The sequence below is a fragment of the Telmatherina bonti genome (genome assembly GCF_933228915.1).
Source record: "Telmatherina bonti genome assembly, chromosome: 1".
Taxonomy (NCBI): Eukaryota; Metazoa; Chordata; class Actinopteri; order Atheriniformes; family Telmatherinidae; genus Telmatherina; species Telmatherina bonti.
The window spans coordinates 39,553,452-39,571,691 of NC_136619.1; the positions used below are offsets into that span (position 1 = coordinate 39,553,452).

The window sequence follows — 18,240 nt, forward strand, 5'->3', positions numbered from 1 at the left end:
TGCGTAATCACTATTTTATCCAGAACAGTTTCTTTCCTTTGTAAAAAAAAAAAAAACATCGTAAAGTTCCTCGTTTTAAACTTCCTGAGAAGATTTTATTTTTCGGCTGGAAGATGGACGACGTGTTGTGGAAACAGAATAACTCCAGACTCGTTTCACACAGAAACAGTCCCGTTGGAGGACTCTGATGATCAGTCTGCTGCGGCCGTACCTCGGCTGCAGTGCACGTGTGGGACGTTGTATGCTCCAGTTTTTACCTGTCTGTAAACAGAATGAGATGAAGAGTCCCATCACTTCTAAATCAAAGTTTTTCTTTTTGTGTGTTTGTTTCTGAAGCCGCCCTCAGATTTTTCCCCCCTCCCCTCCTCCGTCTCCTCCTCAGGTCCTGTTTCCATTTATGAAAGCAGAGCCCTCCTGGCTGGGCCGCACAAAGCCCACCGGGGTCCCAGAAGGCTTCGGTCAGTCAAAGGCCTTTTAGCCAGACAGCAGACGGACAGACAGACAGACGCAGGAAACATTTCCTCTGGTTAAAACCAGACTTTCACATGCAAATGCAGGTCTGTGCAGCGGGTGACACCGAGGTCACATCAACAATATCACAAGCTTCGCTCCTGCAGCTTGTGTTTCCTCTCGGCTATTAGAGGTCATGTGTTTGGGTTCGGGGGGGCGTCGGGGTCCGAACAGCACCCAGAAGAGAAGGCTTCACTTTAAAATGTTTTGTATAGAAAATGCATCTTAATAATAATTTACATATGTTGTGCAGTTGCACTGACATGCAAGGTTTGCTTTGTAAGGTGGGAATTTTAACCTTCAGCTGGGATTTTCCTAAAACCCATTTTTGCTTTTAATCCTGTTTTTCATGCTTTTTGAATTAAGTTTCTTATTTTCTGAACAGATGCAGTTTAGAGCACTTCAGTTTTAAATCAGCGGGTCGACCGACAGGTAACAGAAGTCAGAGGAGCACCGGTTCCAACAAATCAATGGAGTTTGAGTTTTCTTCTTCGTTATGCGTCTCGTCTTCTCCTCCAGTAGTTCTTGATGCTTCGCCGCCTTCTTGTATCTGTTGCAGAGTGTCGTGTCATGTCGGGCATCATACTTGTAGTGTAAGACAGGACCGGTGATGACATTAAGTTGTACACAGAGGATTATTTCTTCAGTAAAACGTTATGGAAATAAACTCCGGGTACATCAGCACCACATTATTCAAAAGTAAAGCTTCATATTGTTGATTCAGAATACAGGAAGGTGTAAGGTAGGTTCTGAGTAGTTTCATCAAGGCGAAGCTCTCCATTTACCAGTCGATCTACGTTCCTACCCTCACTTATGGTCATGAGCTGTGGGTCGTGACCGAAAGAACCAGATCTCGTATACAGGCGGCTGAAATGAGTTTCCTCCGCAGGGTGGCCGGGCTCACCCTTAGAGATAGGGTGAGGAGCTCGGTCATCTGGGAGGAGATCAGAGTAGAGCCGCTGCTCCTCCGCATCGAGAGGAACCAGTTGAGGTGGCTCGGGCATCTGGTCAGGATGCCTCCTGGACCTCCCTGGTGAGGTGTTCCAGGCACGTCCCTCTGGGAGGAGACCCCGGGGAAGACCCAGGACACGCTGGAGGGATTATATCTCTCGACTGGCCTGGGAACGCCTTGGGACCCCCCCCCCCCCGCAGAGTTGGCAAATGTGGCTGGGGAGAGGGAAGTCTGGGCTTCCCTGCTTAGGCTGCTGCCCCCGCGACCCGACCCCGGATAAGTGGCGGCAGGAAGATGAAGATGAAGATATACATATATATTCTCTACCAGAGTCCTGGGAGCTTGAGGTTCTTACGCAGTATCTCAGCTGTTCCTAGGACTGATCTCTTCTGGACAGAGATGTCTGATGTGTCACCAGGTATCTGTTGGAGCCACTTCTCCAGTGTGGGGGACACGGCCCCCAGTGCTCCCATCACTATGGGTACTACTGTTGCTTTCACCCTCCAGACCTTCTCCAGTTCTTCCTTGAGGCCTTGGTACTTCTCCAGTTTCTCCTTTTTCCTGATATTTCCATCATCGGGGATGGATCCATCGATCACTCCGGCTTTCCTCTGCTGCTTATCCATGATCACTATGTCCGGTTGGTTGACCACCACCATTTTATCTGTCTGGATCTGGAAGTCCCAGAGGATCTTAGTCCTCTCATTCTCCACCACCTTGGGGGGAGTTTCCCACTGGGACTTACTGGTCTCCAAACCTAAATGAAATAAAATGTACGTCCAGTCACCTAAATCCCATTTTCCACCATTCTGATGCTTGATCTCAGCCAGGCTTGCTCACCATGTCTATGTCTAGATTGATGGATTTTCTGCCATGTGATTGGCTGATTAGTTATTTGTGTTAACAAGCAGTTGAACAGATTGTTAAGTGAAACTCCTGGACCATCAGAACATCCAAGTCGAGATGTTGGAGGCTGTTCATACCAAGCTTGTTTTCACCTCCTGCCTCCTCCTGCTGTTTTAAGCCCTCATCATCACAAGGGGGCGCTGTTTTTGTCTCCTGTTCGAGTTTAAACACAAACTTTAACAAAATTCTCCAGTGTTGTAATAAAATGACCCTGATGGTCACAGAAACAGATGTTTTTATGCTTTCCTGTTTCCTGGTGGTGGCTGCAGTCTGCAGCTAGCTCATCCAGGCTCCCCCCCACACCCCACCTTCACCCACCCGCGCATATTTTATGCAAATGAGCAGGTGCAGCGGTTTTTGAGGCGCGCGGCGGGCCGCTCGCGGATGAGGCGGATGGAGCAGCGCAGGGAGCAGCGGGAGTCCAGCAGGAGGCTTTTCATCAGGTGATGCTGTCCACACCAGACTGACTGCGGATCACGAATGGATCCTTATTTAAGACGTGGCTGGAAAAGGCTGTTTCTCTTCACTTTCTATTTTATCCTCATTTATCAAGGTGAGTCCGCTCCAGGTGGTCTGCAGCCGCGGGGTTTCATTCCCTGGGTCCTGGAATAAGAAATCCCACATGTGCTGCAAGCCACAGCTGCGTTTTTAGTTTACAACTTTAACTTTTATTATATTATTATTATTATTATTGTTTTTGTTATTTCCTTTAACCATCAGTCGCATGGACTTTTGCGCATGTTTGCATCATTGCGCTGTTTTCCTTGTTTCCAGCGCATCTTTCCTGGAGTGTTGAGAGAGTAAACGTTTCCAACTGGGATGAATTTAATAAGTGAGTTTTGGTTTTGTTATTCCATATAGATGGCTCCTGATGTGAGTTCTTCCTCGTGGGGAATTTAAAGCAAAGAGTCTTGAGCCACCTCTCCTTTGTTTACATATCTGGCAGAGATGCAGAGTGAGACATGAAGACAGAAACATGGAGGTTCATGTTTAGTCTGAGTAGCTTCATTCCTCCACACATGCAGCAGCTCGGACCCTCCTAGACAAACTTCATTTTAACTCCTTTAATTAGCCTTCTGGGAAAGTTCTCCAGGTGTCTTGGAGGACTTTTAGAAGCTTTTCTGTGGATGTTTCTGCCTTTTTGTTTGGCTCTCCGCTCAGATGATCCAGCACTGCCGTTGTGGTCCAGGTTCTGGAGAGGATTCATCCCTCCATCAGACCTGCTCCACTGATTCTCATCCTGCCTTATGTGGCATCCCTCAGCTTCGTTTTCCTTCCTTAAGACTGTCTCCTGGAGCGGTCCAGCAGCGTCTCCCGGGTCCTTTCTGGAAGTCCTTCTTCTTTCTGAAGGACATCACGTTCAGATCCAGTAGATTTTTAGACCAGACACGTTTTCTTGTCTTTCCTTAGAGGACACTGCTGAAATATGCCCAGTTTTTAGTTTATAGGTGCTGGGAAAATACCAGTTGCCTGTCAGACTGTTATCTTTGCTGTTTTCTCTCAGCTGCGAATAAACGAAGTGTGTTTGCGACGGACCGCTCCCTAAAGCTTCTGATGAGTTGGTTCTGATGTTAGATGCAGTAATGGTTCATATCTGGAATTCAGGTGTGTTTATGCATGAATGGTTCATAGGTCAGTGTTATGTGACAAACACACACAGAAAAAAACTCCACTTGTTCCTGAAGATGGAGAGGTACAAAGACTGGACCGAAAATGAGTGAAAAAGTAGAAAATCTGAGAAGATAGTAGAAACTGGAGAATTGTTGCTGTTTGAAAGATCATAAAAATAAAGTCGGGCTGGTTGGAGGTGAAATATGACCAAACGAGGAGTGGCTCAAAACTTTTGCACAGTATTAATTTGTTTATTTTTCACTTAAATGTTTCTAAATATTCATTTTTTATTTGTTTTTATCCAGGAAAATAAATATAAGTAAGATGGAAAGCTACAAACCTGCAGGTTGCATTCATCACTGTATGCTGATGCTCTGATTGATGATTTGGTTTTAAAAAAGAGGGCTGCTAGTTAATTGTTTTGTTTGATGGTTTGGGTGGCTCCTGGTTGGTAGTGGGTTTGTGGTGTCAGGGGGAGAGCAGCAGCAGGAACAAACCTCTCCTTGTTCTCTCTGTCCCAGCAGCGAGAGCAGCGGGATAAAGCAGCAGAAATGGGACACCGCTTCCCAGGGAGGGCAGGTAGGCAGCTGCATTGATCATTGATGCTGATGGAGCTGCTCCACGCAGCCAGAGATCGCCGAAAAATCAACACGGCTCCTGTCAACCGAGCAGCGTCTAATCAGCGTTCCAGTGCTTCTACTTAAATAGAAATCTTCATATTTAAAATCTAAATAAGTTTATTGTAGTTTAAATGTGAAACTTTAATGATTTCTTTTGCTGTAAAATTAAATCCCTAATTGTCCAAATATCTTTGAATGAATAGGAAACACACATCAAGTGTTTTTTTTAAAGCCATTAAACAGCATAAAAATGAACAAAATTCCTGTGAGACGAGGGTTTTCATACACTGTTTCATTGTGTGGAACTAAAGTTATTCCTCAGTGACATTTGTTCCTCAGAAGCAGACATGTAACTAAGTCCCAGCAGGAATATTCAGTAGCTGCTCTGTTGTCTCGCTCTTCCTCTATCCGAACCGCTATCTGCCTGAATGCGGTCGCCCTTTTGTCTGGCCTCACTCTGTCGCGGGGAGGCGTGAGAATCCGCTCTAAACTATAGGAGCTCATAAACAAACAAAACGATTAGTTGCACATGTGGTAGGTCTATCACATGTCAGGTCTTTTGTGCACAAAAGGGTTTTATAATTGCATTGATTAATAATTCGTGGTCACACACTCTTTATACCTCTGTGCACTTACTCTTTGCCATCTGCTTTGTTCCTGATGGTTGAGAGGAAAGCCTTTGTGTCAGAGCTCAGGTGTCCAGGGAGGCTCAGCGTGTTGGAACATGGATGCTTTACGAAGGCTCTGTTAAACTGCTGGTACTTTGTATTTTCTGCTCAACGTCAGAGATAAATTCATTATAAATTGGCAGAAACTGAGGCTGTTATAAGTCATTGTGGACCATTTCCACCCCGATCTGCTTCTGTTCCACCATCTGAAGTCAGGACTTGGAACAAACGGCCTGACTCAGAGAGGAATTTTAGTAAAACTCTTACATTTTAATCAAGTTTTTATTAATCCGTCACCGGAGAGCTGAGGTCGTTTTCCACATATGTTTGATTTTATATTAAAGTCGCAGAATTAATTAAATGAATCAGACTGCGTTACAAAGACGAGGTTCTCTGAGGTCCAGAATGAGAATAATCAGTTTTATTATATTTGGCTGTTGGAGACTTTGAAACGTTACCCGTCTGTTAAAAGCTGTAGGATTGAGTGGTTGTAGCTGCTGATTTAATTTTCCTTTTCCGAAGGACCTCCAGACAGCAGCTGCTGGACTACAAAGCAACACATCTGCCTCCAGTTATCCTCTAGTCAGCCAGACCACTGCATCCAAGCTGGCGTCCTCCAGGACCGAAAACATCTCATGGACCCTCAACTCTGACGTGTCCTCTGCAGTCACACCACCTTCTAGCCAAATACCACCAAGAACAATGGCCGCAAGCCAAAAACTACATGGCAATACACAGAGCAAAGCATCGGGCAGCCTGGCATGGTCACACACCAAGCCAGCATCAGCCATCCAATCACAGAACGCCACATCATCACAAGGTGCCACAACACAAACCGTTCAGCCACCAAGTCACACGTCTGGTCAAACATCAGCCGAGACTTTGCAACCCAGTCGCTCACAAACCAGCCAACCACAGATAACCACAGCATCTACCAGCCAATCATCAGCCAGCACAGCACAATCAAGCAATTTATCAACAACCGTAGAACCATCCAGCCAATCACTAACCAAGGATGGATCAGCCGGCCAGGCATCAGGCATCATGACAGCAAAAAGCCAACCAGCAGATGGGACAAAAGCGGCTGACCAATCAGCAGACAACATAATACCATCCATCCAATCACCAACACAAACAGGAAAGCCAACAACAACAGAAGCATCTGACCAATCGTCAACCACTGAGGTATCAACCGGCCATAAAACAGGCGCCAGAATGCAAATTACACAAGTTGGCCAAACACCAATCACCAGCATGTCAGCCAGTCAGCCATCAGGCATCATGACAGCAAAAAGCCAACCAGTAGACGGGACAAATGCTGCTGACCAATCAGCAGGCAACATAATACCATCCATCCAATCACCAACCACCTCAGCATCAGCCAAACAGTCGCCAGGCATCAAAACACAAACAGGAAAGCCAACAACAACAGAAGCATCTGACCAATTGTCAACCACTGAGGTATCAACCAGCCATGACACAGGCGCCAGAATGCAAACAATACCAGCTGGCCAAACACCAATTACTAGCATGTCAGCCAGTCAGACGTCAGACAGAATTATACAAACTAGCCAATCCATGACAACTTCCACCCCATCTATCAAGTCTCCAACCTCTAAGATCATATCCCACCAATCACCTGGAAGAACACCTCCTGAGGTTGCAGATCCAAGACAATCAGCATCACTCTCAGAACCAACTACCACTAAATCAGACACACAACCAGCCAGAACAGCATCAGTCCAATCCGCAAAAAAGTTGGACGTCCCGAGTCAGTCGCCAACCACGACTCAGTCAGTGAGCCAATCACAAGCGAGCACATCAGCCAGAAAAAGTTTAGGCAGTTCCACAACAGCAAAGCAAACACCAGGCAGAAAATCCCCGGCAAAGAAATTGCCAATGAGCCAATCCCCAACCAGGACAACCAAATCTGGCCAATCACAGAGAACCTTGTTGCCTGACAGTCAGTCACCAAGCAGCACAGCGCCAGCTGAGATCCTACCTGAGACTTCACCTGGGACTGATCCAAAATCAGTCCAAGTCCCATCCACTCAAACACCAGCATCAAATCCGTCTTCCCTCACAACAACACCAGCAGATCAGCTGATGGCTAGTTCACAAGCTTCACACCACATATCTCACAGCTTGATAACCACTGACCAATCGTTATCAAAGTCAGGACCTGCTGACCAGTCGCAGAACAGCTCATTACCGTCAAACCAGCTGGCTTCTGGCTCAGCGTCACCAGGAAACCTAGACAGTGGAGCCTTTTCATCAGACGGGCTTCGTGATGTTTCTCTGGATGTCAGACAGGAAAAGGAAGCCCTGAGGTCGTCTAAACGCAGGATTTCAGGTGGGTTTGTGGAGTTTTAGAAAACTAAATGCATTACACATTCCAGCTTGTTGTCCCAAAGCAAAAATAACAGGATTTCTACATATTTCAGCTCCTCCTCAGAAAATCATGGATGTAAAGTTTCTATCAAATAGAATCATCAGTCTGCTGCTAAAAACTACTGGATGATGATGTTAGTTTTCTTTCCTTGTGATGAAGCAAAGTAAATTCATTTGTATCCCACTTAAATGCATTTCCATCCACCTTTGAGACTCACTTTTAATTTACACAAAAAATTCTGAGAAAACAAACATTTTGACAAATAAAAATAAAAAAAATGTATGTGATGATGACGAAGAGCAACTTGATATTAATAAGCTAAACAAGTAGACAAGAAGCAATCATGGTTTCAACATTGTTCTTTATAGATTACATTTTTTGGTCTTCATTAAACTGTGTTTTAGAGGGCTCTTATTTTGAAAAGGTTTAATGCTGCTCCACTGAATGGGTTAACATTTCCAGTTATGATTTCACACGCTTTGTGCACATGTATGAAAACCACACAATTAGGTCGTAGCTGACTTAATGTTTTCATACAGATAGTTAAATGTAAGTGGTGGAGAACTGCAGAAGCTATGCATTGCTACTGGTTGTCTGCCCTACTTCACCAGCTATCACACTATTAATGGGACTGCTAAATGTTGACACGTCAGGGAGGGTTGTTCAGTTTATTTTCCTTAAAACAGTACAAGTAGCCTATATAAGAAGTGGAAATGTGCACGTTGGGTAGTAAGCTGCTCTGTTGAAGCTTCCACATCAGCGTTTGGTCATCTCTTTCTTTGCCAGAACTCATCATTTCTTCACAAGAGGGCTGATACAGTCAATGATAATATTCAAACTCAACATAACTGATGATAATGATGGCATTATCATCCTGATAGGAGAAAAATGCTTTAATTTAGTGTTTCATAAAACAATTGGATGCGTTTAGAATGGTATCCTTTTACAGTGATTCCCAAACCTTTTATAACAGTTTTACAGATGAACAAAATGCTTTACGGAGGATTTAAGATGCATTAAAAAAAAAAAGATGAACAGTAGAAATGAGATATAAAAAGGGAAAAGATATGGTGTTGTCAAAGTTATTATGAACCATTTTATAAATTACAGACAGAAAGTGAAGGCTAATTATTTTCTTTTACTTTCTGTTTTATGCTAGGCTAGCAGATTAGCATAACTTCATTAAGATAGCTCTATGTGTAGCACATAAATATGATGGAATTACTTTGTAATTTAAGAAAATTCTGTCAAAGTTGATATAATTTCAAGGACTTTGATAATAAAGTGTGTGATTACGAATTTAATCTGACACAGAGCAGTTAGAGTCATGGTATGTACAGAAGGAAAGTAGCTTTAGCTTGATTCATCAGGCTCCACTGCTCGTCAAAATCTTCTTCTATTGTACTGGTGCTTGTGTGGGATGTGGCTGACTGGTCAGAAGATTCTGAAGCTCATTCAGCAGATGGTATTAGTGCAAGATGAGGGGGCTGTCATTGCTGGTTGGTGGTGCGTTCAGTGACCACAGTGTTAACAGAAGCTTCACAGACTCTTATGAGTTCTTACAGGTGGCATTTGAGATGACAGATGGCTGCTGACCTTTAAAGTTGTCACCTGACCTCCTCACAGTGGTCATAATTACTGGGGACACCAGCATGTTAACATCCCCCTTCCTTTATGAATTATCAATATGATTTTAAGTAATTTCTAAATTTTGAAGTTTTCTGGTCGAATTAGCAGCACTGTAATTGTTTTTTATTTGAACTTTTTTTTGTTTTTTTTCTCTCAGGGGACCCATGTGAGTTTCCCTGCCTGAATGGAGGTCAGTGCATTCAGTCGGAGTCATGTGACTGCAGCTTGTATCAGGCCACTGGACACAGATGTCAGACAGGTAAAACCTGAAAACATGCGACATAAAGTTTTGTTGAATATATTTGAAATATTTAGGGACCATTACACAAAATTGGTCAAAATATATATATATATATATATATATATATATATATATATATATATATACCCTGAGGAGGAAACTCCATGTAATGGCTTAAAACCCTTAATAATCACAAAACTAAAAAGTCATAAATACCAAATATGAAACTTAATGAAAGTTAAGTTGTGAGGTTTACTTGTTGTGGGACTTCATGGCAGATTTTCACCTTGTTGCTGGTGTGAAATCATCTCATTATAATGTCATTTTTATATGTTTAGTTCCAAATCCTGGCTTTGAGAGGGAGATGGCATGTAGGACGTGGGGTCAGTACAACTTTGAGACCTTTGATGGCCTTTATTACTACTTCCCTGGCCGATGCACGTACACGCTGCTTAAGGACTGCGAGGAAACCACCCAGGCCAGCATCATGGTCCAGGTTAGTCCAGACAAAAATAAATCCTCCTGACTTTGAGATTCCCAGACATGATTGGTTTGCTGCGTTTTTTTCAACCAGGATTCTTTGGACTCAGTTGATTCTTCAGGGTTGAGTCTCAGCCTGGGGAGACAATTTACTTCATGAAAGCTCTCTGGTCATTAAAGCTAATTACAATTAAATACTGCAATTACCCACAATGCCTTGAAAGTACCTGCAACAGACTGGGACTTTGTTCTCCTGAAGACGCAGCAGATACTGTATCTTTTTATAGGAAAACTAAAGAAGGAACAAGAAAAGATCCAAATTTATTGTTCTTATTGATTGCATGATAATAAGGAACATTTTATTCACATTTTATAAATATAATCCCACCGTGCTGCAGGTCTGGCAACCAGAACATGTTAGCTGGAATGATCCGCTAACCTGCAGTGAGCTACGTTCAGGATCAAGTTTCAGCCTTTAAAAGAGAATTCCAGGGTCCTTGATTTCAGGCATCTCGAGAAAGGCTGGTGATATTAAAACATTTGGTATTTTTACATGTAAAAAGTCTTTGCCAGATTATGAAATCCTTGATATGCGATGCACCTTTAAAGCAGTGGAAGAGAAGAGCAGGAAGTGTTTTCCCAGTTAAAACTAACTGTTCTGTGTTAAAACACACAGAATGTTGCTTTTAAAACATGGCAGCACTGCAGCAACTGCATGCATTTACTCAATAAACAGACACATGTTGGTATTTATGTTGTTACAGGTCCACAATGATCCCAGCTGCAGCTCTGCTCCCTACACCTGCCAGCGATCCGTCAGCCTGTTTCTACCCTGGGAGGGCGAGGTCCGGCTGCATGCCAGCAGTGTTACCTTTAAGGGCCAAAGGTCAGCCGTGTAACCCCGCTTGCTCACTGTATGTTTTCTTTACAGAATCTTCAGAGATATGAGGACGGTAGATTTACTGTCTATGTTTAGTTTGCAGCTGCCTCACCACATCCATGACCTGCAGCTAGAGCAGATCTCCCAGTACTTGCTGGTGACGCAGCAGCAGGGTTTTACGTTGGCCTGGGACGGACACAGCGGCTCCGTCTACATCAAACTCAACCCGCAGTTTGTGGGCAGAACCTGCGGCTTGTGCGGCAACTTTAATGCCGATGTCCAGGATGACCTAAAGACGAGCTACGGTGAGATTGGTTTAGAAACGGGGCAGAACTGGACAGTTTAACTCTGTTTTACTGTTGCAGTGAATAAAACATCCAAACAAAAATGAAAACACATTTCTAAATCAGCTTCTGGCTGTCAGATTGATCCTTTCTTTGTGTCTCAGGTGTGCTGACTCACGATGTGGAAATGTTTGGGAACAGCTGGGTGGAGTCGGATCCACACCAGGACAGATGTCCCATGGTACCTTCTGGTTTCACTTCTCCTTGTGCTGGCGTTGAAGCTCACATACTCCAGGTCAGAGGATTAAAAACAGAAACAGTATCACAAACACAAAACTGAAACGAAATTAACAAAGAAATTATGTTTGTTTGTTTTGTGGCTGCAGAAAGTGGAGGAGGTGTGTGCAATGCTGCTTGATCCGCCGTTTCAGAGCTGCCACGACTTTGTGAGCCCGCTGTCCTACATGGCCAGCTGCTCCAACGACCTCTGCATGTAAGAACAGCTGATTAAGATCCCACTCTGACTGGAATGCTTTGTTTTGCTTTCAGAACAAAGTCACACAAGCTGATGCTGTTTGTTGTGAACCGCATGTGTCCAAAGTAAGCAACCTTCTTGGCTTGAGTGATAATTCAAGGTAGAACTGTAAGAGATCCTGAGTCAAGGTTGAAACTGAAACATTGTGAGAAAATCTGGGAAATTATACAAAGCAAATGGTATGTATGCAGGCTTGTAGCCAAAGCTTATCTGCAATCTCTTTACAAGAGTGTAAGAGTTTAATTCACGACAACGCCTGAGCCTGATTGAACTTATGGAAAAGAAAGAGTGCTTTACTTACCTTCCTTCAGTGTTTTTTCCAGTGACTCAGCTGGAAACCTGAGTCAGAAAACATGAAAGTGCTGCACCATCTCTGGGCTTTGTGCCAGTATCTTATCCTGGAGGCTGGAGGGAAACTTAAAAATGCTGTTTATTCACTATTCTGTGGAACTGGTTGTTAGCTTTCACTACAGCAAGTTTATATCAAGCCACACATCCAAAACCCAGAGAGCTTATTTTTAGCATCTCATATTCAAGTTTACTCAGTTTTTTATCAGTTGCTGCATTATTGGACTGTTCCATTAAAAAACACATCCTCTAAAATTTTAACAATTTAAACTTGGCCCATAAAAAACAGGAAGAAATGTCCAGTCCTGACTAGGACTAGCTACTGACCAATCATACGTTAGCACTGGTAACTAAGACAGCTTTCTCTTTCTGCTAAAGTGGCGCATACGCTTGGGTTGGAGTGATGTTTCACCTTCCAAAAACCCAAAACACAAATGGAACAAATGCTAAATATGGATGAAATGATGTGTAAGATCTAACTCAGAGCTGAATCTGTCAAAGACAAACAACTGTTTATTCCGAGGTTAGATGCTAACACCAACTAGCACACAGTTGTTAGCTATAAGAGTAGGACAATACTACTTTAAATTTACAAGTGCTTTAAGGTTGAGTACAGTAGTTGTGGACCACTTGAGGCTTAATATCTATATCAGATAAACAATCATAAGTAATGCTGGTTGCTAAACATTTAGCATTGGGTTTAAACATAACAGAAACCAACATCTACATGATTAGATTAATCTAAGTTAGTTAAATTACGGTTAATCCTCAAAAAACCTGGCGCCGATCCATCCGACCTCAATAACTTTCGTCCTATTTCCAATCTTCCTTTCATCTCCAAATTTCTCGAAAAGGTTGTTGTTTCTCAGCTCCACAAACACCTCACTGATAATAACCTGTATGAACATTTCTAGTCTGGCTTCTGTCCCCTTCACAGCACAGAATCAGCTCTTCTAAAAATCACCAACAACCAGTGGTGCATTCCAGGGTATACGCAGGTATACGGAGTATACGCACTTAATTTTCAGTCAGGATTGAGTATACCCACTTCTAAACACCCTGTGATGATGTTATTACAGTTACTAACATCCATACACATGTACCTATATCGCCCACAAGCTCAGCTAAGGTAACCTATGCTACACTGGTGCAGTTTGCCAACAGCTGCATTCAGTCTAAACACAGACAAAATAAAATATATGCAAATATGTCTATGAGCCTGTCTCTCATTAGTCCTTGTGCCAGTATTGGTTCCAGTCATTTCACAACTCTTCCTCCCTGAGACAGAAGAGTAGAAATTATGGGACAAAAAACAAATATACTGATAGATTTTTGGGGTAAACTAAATAGTCTTACATGTCACTTTTTCAGAAACAGCGTTTTCTGGGCTACCTTTTCTCTGTTTTTTCATAAAAAAGATCAAAAAATTAATAAGAGTATACCCACTTCTTGGGGGACCACTGCCAACGACCTTCTGATGGCAGCTGACTCCGGTCTCTTCACAATCCTCATCATCTTAGATCAGGGGTGTCAAACTCCAGTCCTCGAGGGCCGGTATCCGGCAGGTTTTTGTCGTTTCTCTCTACCAACACAGCTGATTCAAATCAAATGGATCCAGCAGCTTCTCATCAACCTATTGATGAATGTTGGTCAGGTGTGTTGGAGGATGGAGACAACAAAAGCCTGCAGGATACCGGCCCTCGAGGACTGGAGTTTGACACCTGTGTCAGTGTCTTAGTACAGCTTTTGATACCATATCCCAAAGCACCCTGCTAAATAGACTGTCATTCCTCAGGGTCTCCCATAAACCTCTCACTTGGTTCTATTCATATCTCTCCAACCGCACACAGTTCATTCAACTTAAGGCTCACACTTCTAAGTCATTCCCTGTCCCTGCTGGTGTTCCCCAGGGCTCAGTCCTGGGACCCCTTCGGTCCATCACTTATCTTCTCCCCTTTGGCCACATATTTTGTAAATATAGTATTAACTTTCGTTCCTATGCAGACGACATCCAGCTCTACATCTCTTCTAAATCTAACTCCTCTCTTCCACCCTCCTCCCTCTCTAACTCCCACTTCACACGCTGCTGCCATCCTTGTTCACAGTCTTGTCACTTCACGTATTGATTTCTTCAACTCACTTCTCTTTGGTTTACCCAGTAAATCACTTAACAAACTGCAGCTCCGATCATAACCCGCACCTCTTCTTCTGATCATATTACCCCGGTCCTTCAACAGCTCCGCTGACTCCCAATAAAACACAGAATCAACTTCAACATCCTGCTCCTCACCTTCAAATGCGTCCATAACTTCGCCCCACCTCACCTGTCTGACCTGCTCCACATCGTTACTCCCTCCCGTACCCTCAGCTCCTCATCCTCCATTCATTTCACAGTTCCCTCTGCCCATCTCACCACCATGGGGAACAGAGCCTTTAGTCGCTCTGCTCCCTGGCTCTGGAACTTACTTCCAGCTGAGCTTGGGAACATCGACTTTCTCCCATTATTCAAATCCCAACTTAAAACTCATCTGTTTAAACTGGTCTACTCTCTCTGACCCCTTTTAACTATTTTCCTTGCTTGTTTTTGTTTTTAATGTTTTTAATTCTGATGTGATCTGTATTTGTTTTCTTTTTGTAAGGTGACCTTAGGTACTGAAAGGCACCTAGATATAAAATGTATTATTATTATTACCTTTCTTCAGATATTGTGTGACATAATTTGACACAAATCCACAAACAGACATCATCGACATTGCAGCTAACTTCTTCCAGCTGTAGCTTTTGTTTACAACCTCGTTGGAGACGAGACGCGAGCCGTTCTGTTAGGTTGTTCTACAAGTCAGCGCCTTGCAGTGTACCTGGTTGTGTGACCCCTCCTCTCCTGGCTTCGCTCAGAAAGTCTTTCTCTGTTTTTACTCTTCTGAAGGTCGGGTCCCAGTGGCGATGTGGTATGCCAGGTGCTCAGCGAGTACGCTCGAGCCTGCGCCCATGCTGACCACCCGCTGCACGGCTGGAGGCAGCACATTCCTCAGTGTGGTATGCTTCTCCACCAGAAAAATCTGACGATGCACAATGATATCTTATCATCATGATTTATTTTGTTGGTGAAGTTTTGCTCTTGTGATAAATATCTCAGTGTGTTTGGCCAGGACATTAATATCACATCACCTGGTTCTGCTATTTATAAAAGTACTACTTCCTGCTGTCAGATTTCAGACTTTATAGCATAAAACAGACACTTTCGATTTTTCTGTAATTAATTTGCAGCAGGTTTATCTTTAAAAAAAACCTGTCTTCTTTATCAAAAGTTGATGTGTTTGATGAATGTTTTGGTCTTTGTTGTGTTTTATTGTTACGACCAGAGAAGCAGTGTCCTCTGGGCTTGACGTACAGGGAATGCATCAGCTGCTGCCCAGCATCCTGCAACCTGGAGCGAACATGCATCGACAGCAAGCTGGCCTGCCTGGATGGATGCTACTGTCCTGATGGTCAGTTTCGTAAAAAGATTCACAGAAAATACATCTTTTATGAAAATCTTTTCTTTTGGTTTATTACTTTAACCTTATTATCCAGGTGATGCGTGGTAATTAAAATATCTGTGACTTGTTTTACAGTTAGTCTTTCTTGTGATGTTTTGTTGCTCCTCTTCTTCTTTTTTTTGTATCTGTTTGGTAGCACTGAATACATATTATTTTTATTTCTGTAAAAAATCAAGAAAAAAAACAATATAATTTCTCTTTTTCAGTTTAAGTGTTTTTGCGTTTGCACAAATGTAGTGTCAGAAAAGGGGAGGAAATGCCTCCATCATTTTTTAATGATTCAAAATCTTCAGGTAACTTTTGTTTGTGGGTTAAATGAAAACTCTGGATCTTAATGTTTTCTGTTTCACGGTGGTTCAAACTCTAGATTATCTAACATCCTCTACAGGGACTTGTCGATCTAATTCTGACCAAACACACGCCACCAGTCAAAAGTTTGGACGCATTTTTCCCTGTAAATTTGAAGGGAAATGTTTTCTAAATGTTTGACTGGTACGGTAGGCTGACTTGAAACCTGAAAGTTTAAGGTGAGAACAAGATGCAAGTCAATCCACATGGTATCAGGAATAATATGAGTGGAAAGGTACTAAATCTTTAAAAAACTAAAAAAAAAAAAAAAGCAGCATGTGTGTTTGCATCTTTCTCCAGGTCTGATTTATGAGAACGGAGGGTGTGTGACGTCGTCTGACTGTCCCTGTGAATACCACGGCATGTTTTATCCCTCCGGACAGATGCTGCAGGAGGAATGCAACAACTGGTGAGTTTAACCTCCCCTCCTATGTGTGTCATCATATTATAAAAACAGCTCTCACTGATCAAATATTCTACTTTAAATAAGGATTAAATATTAAGACTGTTTGGGTTTAACTTTGCACATGAACTCACACACCGTTTTTTACAATAAAGACCAACTTTTTCCACATAGACGGACACATGGGACACCTTGTTGCATGACAGTTCATCATTTATAGAAAAACAACAAAACAAAACAAGATGTTCCTGCAGACCCCCTGCAGCCCTTTTAATCTGCTCTGATCTGACCACCTGGGCTCAGCGTGTCCAGCTTCTGTCAGTGATCTGCTATTAGCTCAGCCTTTCATGTTCCCAGAGCCACCTGTGGACGTCTCTGCTTTCTGTTTTCAGCACATGCGTGGGTGGAGTGTGGAACTGCACCGACTACAGCTGCCCAGGTTTGTGCCTTTCCTCTGTAGGTAGTTACGCTTTTTACTCCAACTGCACTGGAAGACAAATAATTCCTTATGTTGGCACCTAGAGAGGAAGAACTATGCTTGGTATTCAGGAAGAGAAAGGTTTGTAAATGCTGCGCAGGTACACATCACCAACTAATCCACATAGATTCAGCTTTAAACCATTTACTGGTTTTACTGGATTTAAATCTGGGAAATAATTTAACCTATTGTTAAAAAAGCTAACTCATGCATGTCAGTGTGCTCACCAGCTACCATCCAAATTTATTTTTCAGTCTGTGTCATTCAGTTGGGAAGAAACAAAGAGGAGTTATAAAACAGGGAAAGGAAAGTAGGAAAAGAAGAAGCATAACTGGAACCAGGAGACAGAGACTGGGAGTGAAAAGTTTGCTGATGTGACCTAAAGACGAAGGTTGTGATGGATGGTTTTCAGTTTAGAAAGCAACAAATGTGAAAATGTTTGAACAAAAAGGTGTAAAATGGCTGAAAAGAAGATAAAAGCTTTGTAACGCAAGATGAAAAAAAACAGGATTATTTCTGGTAAAGGTGAGAAAAGAGATTGGAATGAGGTAAAAAGAGGGATTCTAGAACAAGGAAAGGCTGTAAAACACTTCATAGTTAAAACTTAGACATATAAAGTCTAAGTTTTATTGCAACGATTTATCGGTTAACTCATGAGTCGTTTGAATCATCGTCACCTGCGAGGCCAGATCAATTTAGCTCAAAGGCAGAGCTGTCCGGCTCCGGTCCTCGAGAGGCCAAAACCCTGCAGGTTTACACGGTTTCCCTGCTCCAACACACCTGACTCCAGTTAACGAGTCCTTTGCCTTTATTTATCAAACAAACGTAGAAATGAGAGCCCATCTGGCTGCAGGAATGATCTTACAGTTGGATTCGCGTGTGAATCGAGGATTGCTCATATCTGACCAAATTCCAGCGTATGAATAGCTGAAATCCGTCATCAGTTACATGTAAGGTTGGGGTCTTGTCCGGTGAGGTCAGACCATGGAGGGGAGAGCTCCTGCCAGAAACACAAGACACTCTGCGGAGATCGGGATCAAAATCCTCAATTGGGAGGTGGAAAATAATCTCTGGTGCACATCAGAGTTTGGTTGCACACTCATACAAATAAACCAGACGTTCTAAGTAAACAAATGTACTTTATTTACTTTTTTTTTCTTTTTTAAGGCCCTTCCATTCGAACAGGAGTGGGCTGCACTGGTCCTCGAGGGCCACAGTCCTGCAGGGGTTAGAAGTTTCCCTGCTGCAACACGCCTGACACACATTGGACTTAATTAGCAGACTCGAGCAGAGCTTGCTGCGTTGCAGCAGGGAAACTCCTAGCACCTGCAGGACCAGCGCTGCCCACCCTTTCATTAGAGTGTCAATCTTACTGATCCAACTCTAAACGATGTTTTGATTGGTCGAAAGGACCGT

General features: G+C 43.0%; 1 protein-coding gene across 1 annotated transcript in view; it reads left to right on the forward strand.

Moving 5' to 3' along the window:
• Positions 1-2,848: 2,848 nt before the first annotated feature.
• Positions 2,849-18,240, forward strand: part of otog (otogelin) — a gene marked incomplete at both ends in the record, with an annotated part of 89,411 nt that continues 74,019 nt past the window's right edge. The window contains 14 exons of the mRNA XM_079264774.1: positions 2,849-2,921; positions 3,143-3,200; positions 4,501-4,558; positions 7,443-7,620; positions 9,446-9,547; positions 9,868-10,025; positions 10,774-10,895; positions 10,986-11,194; positions 11,338-11,468; positions 11,560-11,666; positions 14,983-15,092; positions 15,419-15,544; positions 16,244-16,352; positions 16,739-16,785. Of these exons, the coding sequence (XP_079120900.1) occupies positions 2,849-2,921; positions 3,143-3,200; positions 4,501-4,558; positions 7,443-7,620; positions 9,446-9,547; positions 9,868-10,025; positions 10,774-10,895; positions 10,986-11,194; positions 11,338-11,468; positions 11,560-11,666; positions 14,983-15,092; positions 15,419-15,544; positions 16,244-16,352; positions 16,739-16,785 (1,588 nt within the window). The remainder of the gene's footprint in view (positions 2,922-3,142; positions 3,201-4,500; positions 4,559-7,442; positions 7,621-9,445; positions 9,548-9,867; positions 10,026-10,773; positions 10,896-10,985; positions 11,195-11,337; positions 11,469-11,559; positions 11,667-14,982; positions 15,093-15,418; positions 15,545-16,243; positions 16,353-16,738; positions 16,786-18,240) is intronic.